We start from the raw sequence: 13,619 nt of genomic DNA, 5'->3' as shown, positions 1-13,619 counted from the left end.
TTCCTTCTATTTTTTTCTTATTTTCCTTTTCGCACCATCCTTCCGCCGTGGAGCAGATCGAGGAGAGAGACACTGTTCTTCAACTTGTCGCTGAGAGACCGAGTGAAAGGAACGGGCACAAGAACTTCACCATTTTCATTTTTCCTCATTTTTTCCTATTTTTTCATATGTTCACTTTTAGTTTTTAGTTTTGGTTTTATTTTTACAATATTTTATTTTTGTTTGATTTTTAGCAGTTCCATCTTTTCATTCTTTCGCATTGAGCAAGTTCCAGCATGTCCTCAGGACCAAGGCAAATTCGAGGCGTGTATTGGGACCTCACCTATTATCGATATGCATAATGAATGTGATGTACCAAAATTGCTAGCCTAACCCTTTTCCATAGTCTAGCAGAGAAACTGTACTGAGTACCCTGAGACTACCGTCGTCACTCACATGAGGGAGGACAGTTGGAGAAGCACTCGTCATTGAATAGTAAAGAACTCTTGAACTATGAGACCAGAGCAAGAGAAGGAATAAATAACTGACTATGAACTCATTCGAAATGGGGGCCCAGAACAGTAACTTGGTTTTACCCCCAACAGAAGAGCGCCCCCACTTCCCTTGAAGAAAATGCTGCAAATTGTCGTTCCGAACGATTATATGTGTATGTATAGTTATTATTGTTTTTCTGTCGTTAACAATCAGAACTGCTTTCTTTATTGGTGCACTAAGTGTCCCAATCTCAGTGCACCCACCAGATAATGAACATCTGGGGCCTACAAAAGCACCCAGACCCTATATAGTCATTCCAGTCCCAAGGAAACCTGATGATAAAAGTAGTGAACTAAATTTAAATGCAATGAGCAATGATTTAGACACATTTGAGGTAACAAATGAAGAGAAAAGCTGAAGACAGGGTCAGCACAGAATGAATGAAAACGCTGCACTGACCACTGCACGCACCCACACACAGGATGCACACAGACAAGGGAAAGTGTCAATGGCAACAGGGCCTCCAAAGAAGGCAGCAGAGAAGGGGAGACTGCCTACCGAACAATCAGTTCCAGAAAACAGTGAAAGTACCCTAGAGGCGCCGAGTGAACCACTAGAGAGAGGGCATAGCAAAATCCCTCAAAAGGACAGAAGTAGCCATGAAGGAATTCACAGAAAAAAAACACAAATGCAGATAGACTATTTGTTCCTTTTCATAGTCGGAGCAAAGAAACTGCACAAGGAGCTGGAACATAGAACTGCAGAGACTATAACGACAAACACGCCAGCTCGAGCACTGCAAACAAACACCAGATCTAGGACTCAGCCTCACGTTGAGGAGATGGTGAGCCAATGGCGGCCAGAGAACCACAATGAAAAACAACAAGAGGAGAGGAAGAGAAACACAAAACCTTCTCCTACCACAGCGATGCAGTCGAGGCAGCCTGCTCCACCGAGACACCCAGAGAGGAAAAGCAGCACAGACACATTTAGAGACAGTCATAGCAAGCTACAGAAGAACGCTGAGAATCAAGAAGCCCACACAAAGATAACAATGAACTTAATGATTACCTGGACAGCACAGCCCATCTTGGAAACAACATATGGTACCAGCACATGAAGGAAGTAGGACGAAGGCAGTCGGAAGGAGAATGCTTCGTCTGTGCTCTCCTACCATACAGCATGGCAAAATCCAAGATCTTCGTGGCTGTAGAAATTGATGTCCCTACAGCATACTGTATGTCACATGTAGCAATGTGTAACACCAGAGGACAATTTATGGGAAAGGACGCCTTGTTGATATGGGCCAAAGAAAAGGATTACCCGGATGAAGATGGCTACGTCCAGGACATTAAGACAAGAAACAGGGCACACACAAATAATCATGTGATCAGATATGAGAGCCCTGGCATCAAAGGATCTGGGATAAGATGGGAAGTTAACCCGAGACTGAAGGTTCAAGGGAAGACTGCAGAAGAGGCTGAAATCTGGACGAACAGAGGCCAAATGCAGATCTGGGGGACAGTGGTCTCCCCAGATGGATGGGAGGACGGAGTAGTAATCTGCCGTGCGTGGATGGTCCTTGGAGCTTGCAGGGAAGCAATAGAGAATTTGCAGAGGTTATGCAAACCCCTATGGACAAAGCTAGTAAAGTTACTAACATGGGTCGAAGATAGAGGGGGACCCCTTGCAGATAGTGCCACTGGAGAGCCCGAAACTATGTTCCAGAAACAATGGCACAAGGAAGATGGGAGAGAATCAAAACTGCGGACGAATCTTTGAAGCTCCAGGAATGACACAAGGAACCGCAGTTATCATGGACCATTACTGGGCGTGTGGATCAAAGGCATACAAAAGGCTGCCGAAAAACTGGGGAGGCATATGCACACTAGTGAATGTCCACATTCCCGCGCTAGTGATCCCCAAGAATGATCTGAAGTTTGACAGCTTCTCGAAAGCAGATACTCATCTAAGAAGGAGATCTGTGGAACTGATATCCAGGATGAAGAGGGAAAATTACTTTTCTCCCAAATCAGAAGAGGCATTCCAAGAGGCATTCCATGCAATCCTGTACGAACACAGGCTGTTCAGCCTCACCTCGACAGTATTCACAACACTACTCTTGCCTCACATCCAAGTTGGAGTGAATGCTAAATGGTTGCAGATCACCAGATGGGAGTTATTGCAGACCATCAATACCACTATAAAAGGTTTCAACGCGATCAAAGAAGAGCTGAGACCAATCAGACTGATGACCCTCCAAAACAGATATGTGCTTGACATGATCACCACAATGGATGGAGGTGTTTGTGCAAAAATCGGAGAATCATGTTGCACATTTGTACCATCACACGATGAAGAAAACTGAACCCTAACAGAGGCCATAAGCATAAAAAACCAGATGATCGATGAAAGGGATGGAGTAGACGATGACAGCTGGTTTGGAGACCTATTCTCGTGGGTCCCACAATGGATGGCAGATATATTCAAGTTTCTGGGAGCTCTACTAGCAATGGTATTGCTAGGATTCTGTGTTATCAAGATCATCATTACACAGTGCCAGAGAACTGCGAAGGAAGCCATAGGGATGAAAATAATGGTTGATGTCGAGCCAGGGTGGAAGCCCAAAGACCTGACTGATGAAGAAATAAGAGACTGTGTGAAGACCAGCAAATTTGCACCAGAGGGAACAAGATTCACATACCCTAAGAATGGAAGAAGGTATGAAGGAAAGTGGATCTACTGCAAGAAATACTTGTGTATAGGCGCGTTACAAATGCCATATCATATCATATCAGCCCAAATGGACAATGTCAGCTAATGACATGGAACAAAGACGAACATGTGAAAACAGCAGGAAGTTTGAAGGGAGTGATAAAAATATGGACTCCAAAGGCTCACACATTCACACCATCATGTACAAACGCTGAAGAAAACACGGAAGAATCAAAAGAAATTAATGCAAAGGAGGGTGCAGAAGTGGTCGATGAACCGACCAGAGGGGGGAGTGTATAGTAGGTCCCAGACATGGCCTGCACCCCTTCCCCCCATTTCGAGGTACCAGGAGCGTACTCGCCAAGGTATGTGACGTATGAAGAGCAAATGAACCTACAAAGAGCTGCACTGGGACTCTGCCCAGTATACATCAGAAGATCCATACCGGTTGAAGCACGCATAACCGGACAACCCTGGGCAGCACGGTACCCTATCAGACAGCCATACCAGCCGCTGATACGAAATGAGGAGTACCTACACGGTCCACGAAGAGACCCCAAACGCCTTAATGGAAGGTCAGTGGAAATGACAAGGGCCTGAACAGACTCGTGAATGAACAAAAGCGGCTATCGAAGACAAGCACGCCAGTGCGAGTAACTACGAAAATACATGTAATGGATACAGAAGAGAATGTTAAAACGTGAGGAAACGGTGCTACGAGACAAGATGGAAGCAACCAACCTGTTAAACGTGTGTAAAAAGGCTTGAAGCGCAAGATGCTAAGAAATCGATACTGCTTGCAATGCTTAGTAGAAGATAGAGCGTCAAGCGCCAACCATATGTCTGCCTCAATAAGGCACATTATACAAGTGCGACTCCATTTTGTAAAAGCAGAAATGTACCCAGGCTGCCAGAGGCCTGACAGGCCAAATTTCGTAAACCAGCCAAAGGCAAGTGAAGGAGCGGAATCGAAACTCAAAGAGCGGCTCATGCCTAGGAAATCCAGATCAACCAGAGAAGGGGAGGAGAGCGTCAGCTAACAAGACTCCAACTTCAGAGCATACCAGCCTGCCTCATGAAGGTCAAGATAAAGGGGGCCCATGCAGGTGGCGAGGCTGAAACAGAATTAAATGCACTAAAAGCTGGAAACTGAAGCAGATTCATGGTGAACTAACACGTGACCAGCCAGGCGCGAAGTAGTACCATCACCTAATGTCATCCAGGACCCAGAGGATGCCATAACTTTTCCCGATAAGAGACTACAGTTTCGAGCCCATCCTTAGCCAACTAATTGACACATCGCCCTAAAACACTGATTCATGGAAGGGAGGCAGGGTGAAACTTGGGACACCAGGCACAGGGGTGTCCATTCTGCATGCTGCTAATTGAAAGTGGACATTTATGTCTAGGGGTGTAACCTACCCAATCAAAATGGACCAAGTTATCTGGAGTCCTATAGATACTGTAACCAATAGGACGTCGTAGATGTAGTGACGTCTATCACGTGTGATGTAGAGGGATGGGCGTAGACGCCCACCCGATAAGAGTTATCCAATCCGCATACACTATTATCATATACAGATATAACACCTATACTTAAGTTACCTTTCCTAACCAATTATATTGCATGATGATTTTTTATAGAATTAGACGTCAGTGATGACGATTTTTACCTATAAGAATTGCTGTTCGACTGAGGTTCGAGGAAGTCGGAGCGAGACAGGTGATCGCAATGCTGCTGATTTCAATTTGTTTCTCTGTTTGATGTACTTGTCATTAAACAGACTTCCCTTTGCCAACTTACTGAGTCCTCATTATTGAGTCGTGTTGGAGTAAGTGAATCCTGCACCCCCTTCCTCACATGGTGCAGCTATCTTGTCTTACAAGTTCTAGAGGGTGAGCGCTGACCTATGGGCCCGTCAGTGATTTAATTGCAAGCTTCTCTTATATAAAAATAAATAGGAGGAACAGCGCACATCAATACAGCATAGGTTTCCCCTAACCAAAAGCACCATAGGCATCGAACACTATTTCGTAAAGTGTGCTTCACCTTTTACATGATGGAGCAGGGATTGATTTGGAAATCCTGGGAAATTACTTTAAGTTGTTTCTTTGTAATTAGCAATGCCTAATCCAATATGCAAATGTTTAAGTAATTGGAGTTGTGATGCAACGTTTTTGACTGAAAACTCCTACACAACCCCAATTCCCTATTGAATTTCTTATTAGGCAACAAAAGAAAGCAATAATAAAACTCCCCTTCTAAAGCTTAGTTACAGCTATGATCTATTTACAAGCACTATGCATGTCCTTCACTGAAGTCCTGTTAAAACAAGCATTGGCAAAGCCAACAGTTTTGGCTTGTTCTGCATATCTTCTTGACACATTTCCAGTAGTAATTTACTAATCAGTCACTATTCGGCTGCGGCCGACTACTTAGGTCAACTAATTGGTATTCGGCCGAATAGTACATTTACTTTCCGGTACACCCCTAATGTATACTGATCATTTATATCCAAAGTCTGGATACATGTTTTCAATTATATTAAAAGGAAAATCAGCTCTTGATGAATATACAGAGTTTGAAAAAGTGTTATGTTATTAATCATTCCATTGAAGCGGGTAGGCATTTTTTAAAATCTCTAAATGGTGCCATGTTTAAGATGCTTCCAATTATTTGTTTGCGCACTTGTTTCACGAAACTTCACTTCAAACATTTTGCCATCAAAAACACTTTCCCTAATAAAACTCAGCATCTCCTTTAAACTTTGCCAGCCATCCTAGTACCATCATAGTCTCGTCCCAAGGGGCACCTACCCTGATGTCTTGAACTCTTTGCCTGCAGCACAAGTGTTTGGTAATCAAATTAAACTCTCTCAAACTATTGAATTAAGTAGGAGTATGGATTCTATATTTAGTAATAAACATATTTTGATATTCATATTTATTTCCAGACATCACAACCAGAAACCAAAAATAGATTGTTGTTGTATTCTGTATTTTAGTTAAGATAATATTTTTTAAAGCTTTCTCTATACTTGTATACAATAACCTTCAAAAATCAAACACCATGTGTTCTATTTTTTCCAGTACTATTTGAACAATCCCATTCTTATTATAAACACTGGCCACCATCTGGCCTGGTAGGTGGAGATCTGTCTTCCATTTCATTTTTTTTAAATGTTTTTGTTATTGCTTAGTTTACAAGATTTTCCACATATTGTTGCTTGTTATTTTTTTCCCCTTTTTTGACAGATCTTTACCCATCCGGCATAGATGTATTCAAGATGTTCTTCAGATTACATGTTTATTAGTGTTTTCCTTCATGTTTTGCAACATGCTGACACATTTAAAGCAATGTCCGAGTTAAAAGCATTAAGCATGCGTAGGTTCTTCCACGACGTTTAAACCACAAAAGACAGAATTGATTTCAAGAAACATTCACCTTCAATGTCATTAAAAAAATAAAACATAAAATTCAAAATTACCTGGGTAATTTCTACAGCCACCAGCCGTGCTGCCCCGCCGCCAAGCTCCATCATAATTCGCAGTGTTCCACTTGCGAAAACGCCTTGCCTTAAGTGCATCTGGGGTGAGGTTACAGATCTCGAGCCGGGTGAACTCCCGCAGAAAATCCCTGAACGCCATCCTGACGGATTAGGGACAGAAAAACAGAAACATTGATAAGGTATGTGTCTAGAGGGCCCAAATCGCCCTGCATTTAGGTGGTTTCGGATTGGTGACGGTTAAGATGGATTTTGGGAGGCCAACACATTATGGTGAACAAGAAGCAAATGAAGTTCTAGCCAAACCCAATCAAGGTAGGTAGTAGAGCAGCAAGGCTTACTCAGGGGGTCTAGGGCTACAATGAGAGACACACACAACACTGCAATATTTCCAGTTAGACAGGCAAGTAAAAAATATGATTTGTTGGGCCTTTGAAATACACACTAAGCAATGAAACATCCAGGTAAGTATTGGCAATGTGATGAATCTGATGGTGTCATCACTTCTTTTCCAGCGGTGGCCTCTCCCCCATGCGGCCAACTGACAGCAGTCACTACCTGATACTGACGCTTGGGGCGGGTATAAGAGGGAGGATCACACGGGGGGGGGGCAGCTCTCGTGAGGGGGGTTCTGACATCGTACAAGACATGATATTCCCCTTTTTTCTTTTAAGGAACACCCTCGCCATTCCCGATGCCTTGATGGTATAATTTCATACCTTCCCTCACCCACTTAGGAAGGATACAGAAAGCATCTTACTAAACCATACATATATGTCATTAAGAATGGACTGCCCTTTTAAAGTCACTGGAAACACTTTCAGACTCTGCATATTCAAGAACTGATTTGCCTTTTAAGATCATTGAAAACACTTGTCCAGTCTTTGAATGATCAGAAACAGACTACCATTATGATAAGTCCAGAAACACGGGATGAAAAAGATGGACCGAGTAATGAGATTTACTGGAAGTCAAGAACATATGCTGCGCTCTAGTAGTTGGAAGAACAAACCTGAGGCTGGGAAACCGGTCAAGCAACAGACAAGCAGACGCTGGCTGGAGAACGCTCTCTCCCTCGGTGCTGTCTGAGAGAACATGATGCTAGTACAGAGTCCGTGGAGCCAACTGGCTCACCGATACAGACGCGGGAAGCCGATTGCTGAGGAGTGTGTGCGGAGCGGACGCCAGACGCAGAGGCGAGGCTTCTAGACATTCGCTGGTACTAAGAAGCAACCTCGACTTCAAGTAAGACCAGGAAAACAAGAAATCAGCGAAAGGGAGCCATGAGATGTGAGGAATCTGAAAAGCATAAACAGAGAGAGGGAGCGGAACGCCATAGGGCCACCACAAATTATCAGCAGAAGAGGCGACATGCACCAACAAGAACTGGCGAGTGCACCTGAGGGAAGCAGAGACAACATGGACGTATAAGCAACGCTGTCAAAACGAACAATCCTAAATGGAATACATGAGGAAGAACAAGCAAATTAACAGCTCATGAAAAGGCAAAGCGGAATACGCATAAGAGACTCTTGCATTTGTGAATGTAGGCAGCACACCTATAAGAGAAGCCCTGGCAGGATAGCACACCAGGCAGATCCAAGACAAAAAAAGAATAAACATAATAAACCATTAAGTTTGTAAATGTGGACAATGCACACATAGGGAAGGCCCTAGCAGAACAGTATACCAGGGAGAATTATACTAATGAGAACAAATCCTGACAGGAGAGTATACCAGGTCAATCAAAGCTGCAAGAATATACATACAAGAGGAAACCCCTAGCAGGAGAGTATACCAGGCATATCCAAGTTACATGAGAAAAGCCCTGGCAGGATAGCATACCAGGCAAATTAAAGGTGCATATGAAAAAGCCCTTGCAGGAGAGTATGCCAGGCAAATATTTGCAATTGTGTTCAGATAAGAGAGGTCCTGGCAGAAGATTATACCAGGCAGTTACACGTTGTAAACATGCTCATGAAAAATCCCTGGCAGGAAAGCATACCAGGCATGGTCAAGTTGGACAGTGTGTACTATAAAGTACTTCAGGAAGTCATAGTAAGGATACATCAGGACTAACAAAAAGCTGAGGAAATATATGAAGAGGAGACAAAACCTGGCAGGAGAGTACACAATGTATACTGCCAAGATACAGACTAACATACCAGTTGCTTTGTATAGCAGTTGTGTTGTTGATTAAGAAACACTTAAGGAACTAAACAGAGTGAAGAGAAATCCAGGGGAAAGGAATCACCCGCTGGAGCATGGAACTTTGCCCTTCTGGAACCTTTTTGTGTTAGAGTAATGAGTCTCCTTTTTGAACATTTGTACATTATTAAAGGCCAAAGACTTTTTTCCTTTTCACCTTAGAGTTGTTTTTTTAGAATGTGAGGGCCAGAATAGTACCGTGGACACAGGATGTTTTTCTTTGGACATTCTGACATTTGACGGACCCTTAGTTTTGTTTCGAAGTAGGTAAACCCCTCTCGGAGTAGTAACAGAGGCATTTTTTCCCCAACACCCTCTTACTTTAATAAAGGTTTATGGTCATAACCTGTGACCGTGTCTCATTCCTGGTTACTCACATCACACAACTATCATTCGTACTTTTAAGAAAATAGAGAAGCATTTGATTCAAAACCAGTGCAATACATGTAAGTAGTCAGATGCTGTAAACGCAGTAGAAACACAGGAGCAACACTAGAATATTCCACAACTACTTATTAAGTCCAGCCCTGAGATGGATTGGGGTCTAGTGCCCTAACATTATCAGTTCCAAAAGATTTACTAAGGTTTGGTATGTGATTAGACAGTGCCAGTGGTTGTAATGCAAAGTTCCAAAAAGTTAAGGAACAAGTAGCTCTCTCAATCGCACAGGGTAGGCCAAGGAGGGGAATCATTGACTAAACCACCAACATCTAAGTCAGGAAAGAGAAAGATGGGGACAGAACTTTACGCCCATGTGTATGGGTACGGGTGGGGGGGGCAGGAATAGGTATGTTAACTTTCCACCCTTAATCCACTTTCTCCAGAGACCACTTCAGAGGTTCCAGATTCCATTGGGGACACCTCCTGTGCTTGGTCCAATCGAGGAATGGCCAGGGGTCACAGGTGCAGAGGCAGTTTTCAGGTGCAGGATTTCGGCCAGTTGTGGTACCTGTATTACAGTTTGACACTTTCCAACTGAAAACCCTTGCAATGAAATGAAGACTTTTGCTGAGCAGGCAACCTCAGGAGACCTCCAGGGAGCGACGACGATCAGGCAGGGAAAGGCAATCTTCGATGGGAGAAAAAAGGAGCATACCCGGCACGGCTTTCGTTGGGACTAGAAGGATGAAAATGTAGGAGTAGGCATCTTGTAGCACATGTTGAAGATCCCCAAAGCTCCAAAGATGTGTTCATAACGGTGATGACTGCAGTGGTCAGTTCTCTGGGTGGTGCAGGGACACCTCCTGTCAAACTCTGAAGTAACTCCCTTCCCCTCCTCCTCACCTGAGAGATCCGTGGAACCGTCTTGGTACCCTGTCTTCTTCTTCAGTCTCTCTTGCCTCTCTGTGTTTATCTTCTTCCTGGTCTTTTTATCGTGCAAAAAGGGATGAGCTCCCTGGGATGCCACGCTGTCGGTATATGAGATAACCGGACAGGGGGGACTCCCGGGAGCCGGTTCCGGAGCAGGGAAAAAGCCTTGCGGCAGAAAAACCCTGCTAGTTGGTTCCACTGTGTGCAGGCAGGATAGGTAGGAGACGTGTGTAGTTGACTGAGTCCGGATGAAACGAAACTTGGCGTGAAGAAGATACTGGAGCTGATCCAAGGGTAGATGCCAACAGGACGATTGCGAGGTAAGTAAACCCAGAGAGGGGGGAACCCAGACCGGGAAGCAAAGAAGAGAATGGAAAGCAACTGGGCAAGACAGGAGGGAGAACAAGATAGCCGGGGAAAACAGGTCGGAATAACAGACGCGAGCAGCGTCGAGAGAGAGCGAGAGAGAGAGAGCGAGAAAGCGAGCGAGACACACACACACTCGGGGGGGGGGGACAGAAGTAGGAAACCGAAGCGAAGAAAGACACGCACTCGGGAGCGTTACCTTCGCGGAACATAGAAGGTGCAACGCAAGGAGGAAAGGACCGGACCGGCATTACTAGAGGCGGCGGCCATCTTGGGGGACAACTAGACCGTTGAATCCAAACGGCCGCCGACATAATGGAACCGCTAATGGCGCTTCCAGATGTCCCACAAACGCCGCCATGAGGAATGCATGACAGTATGCCTCCTCCACACCGGGGGGCCTCCCGGTTTGCAACATGTGGAATCTCCTGATTAGCAGAGGTGCGTGTATGTGTCGCCGCTGGGTACCCCTTCCAGTGTACCAGGTATTGTAATACTCCATGATGGTAGCGTGAATCCACCAGATGAGACTTCGTATTCTGCAGGCTCCACCGGGACGGTTCTAGTCGTTCTGCTAGATCTCTTCTTATCAGGATCTGGTAGATAAGGCTTCAGAAGTGAGGCATGGAACACAGGATGAACATGCTTCAAGTAAGTGGGTAGTTTGAGTTTAAAGGCTACCGGATTAATCTTCTTGGTGATCTGGAAAGGGCCGATGTATCTCGGTGCAAACTTCCCTGTATGTGTCCATCGTGGTAGGAACTTAGTAGCCAACCAAACCTTGCTGCCCTCGGCCCAAGGGGGAGAAGCCTTCCTCTTCTTGTCGGCCCAAGTCTTGTAAGATAGGCAACTAGCATCTAGAGTCTCTCTGGCTATTCTGTGAGAATCCTTAAGCTCCTGCAAGAGGTGTTCTATATCAGGCAACTTAGACGGTCGCCTCTGGGCAAGAGGAAGATGGGTTGGGTGGTAACCGTAGGTGCAATGAAAAGGAGACATTTGGATGGCGGTATGTCTGGTGTTATTATAGGCGAAATCGGCCATGGGGAGGAAGGTACACCAGTCTTCTTGTTTCTTGCTGCAAAAACAACGGAGGTATTGTTCTAAGGTGTGATTTAGTCTCTCAGTCTGCCCATTGCTTTGGGGATGAAACCCAGATGAAAGGGCACGCTGGATTCCCAGTTGCTTGCAAAGGGATCCCCAAAACAAAGAGGTGAACTGTGGGCCACGATCCGAAACAATTGTGTCAGGAAGGCCATGTAACTGTACAATTTCCTTGAGCAATACTCTGGCCATTTCAGGAGCTGTTGGTACTGCTCTTAGTGGAGTAAAATGGGCCAACGTACTTAAGGAATCTATAGTCAGCATAATGGCAGTATTACCTTCTGATCGAAGTAGATCAACGATAAAGTCCGTTGAGACATGAGTCCAGGGTTGCTTGGGCGCTGGCTCCTGTTGAAGTAAACCAAGAGGTTTAGAAGTGGAGTATTTGTTAGAAGCACAGATGGGACAGGATGCAACGTACGACTGGACATCTTGGCTCCAGGTCAGCCACCAGAACAGTCTAGAAATGAGATCCTTGGTGGCGCGAATGCCCTTGTGGCCTGCCAACGGTGCATCGTGACACCAAGGGAGGGCCATTCTTTGATGTCTGCTATCGGGTAGATACAAGGCATGCCCCTTAAATAAGTAGCCTTCTCTTTCTTCTAACCGAGGATCCACAGATTCCTTCATGGGTTTCCCCTGTTTGAGCTGTACATCCCGTAGGAATGCATTAGCTATGGTCTTAAAATTCTTGCCTGCTAATATCAAGTCATGGACTAGGTTCTCTTCAGTATCTCCTTGGTACCCACGGGATAAAGCGTTGGCCAAGATGCTCTCTTTGCCGGGAAGATAGGTGACTTCAAAGTCGAACTGGGAGAAATAATAGGCCCATCGAGCATGACGGGCGTTACGACACTCCATCTGCTGAAGGATTCGGAGGTTGCTATGGTCTGTGCGAACAGTGAACCGGTGTCTGGCCCCTTGAAGGAGATGTCGCCATTCCTCGCAGGCCTGCTTGATGGCTAATAGTTCTCTTTCAATAACGGAATAATTTCTTTCGCTGGTAGAGAGAGTCTTCGAGTAATAGGCCACTGGATGTTCCAGACCATCTCGGCTCTTTTGGAGGAGAGCTGCTCCAATAGCACCTCCTGAGGCGTCTGTTTGCACGATGAAGGGCAATGCTTGGTTAGGCTGGATCAGAATGGGTGCGGAAGTAAAAGCCTTCTTAAGGGTTTGAAACGCAGTGTCTGCTTCTTGTGTCCAGTTGAATTGTATCCGTTTCTTGAGCAAGGAGGTGATTGGAAGGACCAAATTTGAGAAATCCGAAATGAATTGTCTGTAGAAATTCACGAGTCCTAGAAAGCGTTGTCTCCTTGACGCTTCTGGGCACAGGCCACTGAAGTATAGCTTGCATCTTCCTTGGATCCATGCGGATTCCTTCTTGCGAGAGAATGAAACCCAGATAGGATACAGAAGGGGAATCAAAAACGCATTTCTCTGGTTTAACAGAGTTGATTCTTCAGTAGGCAGTCCAAGACCACGCGGACATGTTTACGGTGTTCAGTAGGAGAGGATGAGTAAATCAAAATGTCGTCTAGATAAACAACTACGGAAGAAACCAGAAGGTCTGCTAGGAGTTTGTCCATGAAGCGTTGGAACACTGCTGGGGCAGTCACAAGGCCGAAGGGCATGACCCGATACTCAAAATGACCCAGAGGTGTCCTAAAGGCTGTCTTCCACTCATCCCCCTGCCTAATGCGAAGCAGGTGGTAAGCCCCTCTTAGGTCCAGTTTACTGAAGATTGAAGCACCTTGAACTGCCTCCAATATTTCTTTGATCAGAGGCATCGGGTAACGGTCCTTTATGGTGAGTTGATTCAACCTTCGGTAATCAATGCAGGGGCGAAGTTCACGGGAGTCTTTCTTAGGTATGAAAAACAACGAAGCTCCTGCAGGTGACTTGGATTCCTGGATGAGACCGTTTTGCAGGTTACAATCA

General features: G+C 45.1%; 1 protein-coding gene across 1 annotated transcript in view; it reads right to left on the bottom strand.

Moving 5' to 3' along the window:
• Positions 1–13,619, bottom strand: part of CAPN1 (calpain 1) — a 597,334-nt gene that overhangs the window by 128,106 nt on the left and 455,609 nt on the right. The window contains exon 10 of the mRNA XM_069644966.1: positions 6,678–6,838. Coding sequence (XP_069501067.1) covers positions 6,678–6,838 — 161 coding nt within the window. The remainder of the gene's footprint in view (positions 1–6,677; positions 6,839–13,619) is intronic.

Source organism: Ambystoma mexicanum, chromosome 2p, assembly GCF_040938575.1.
Source record: "Ambystoma mexicanum isolate Mex_15411 chromosome 2p, UKY_AmexF1_1, whole genome shotgun sequence".
NCBI classification, from domain to species: Eukaryota; Metazoa; Chordata; class Amphibia; order Caudata; family Ambystomatidae; genus Ambystoma; species Ambystoma mexicanum.
Note: the sequence above shows the minus strand (reverse complement) of the source record. Positions and strands in the feature narration are given on the sequence as shown.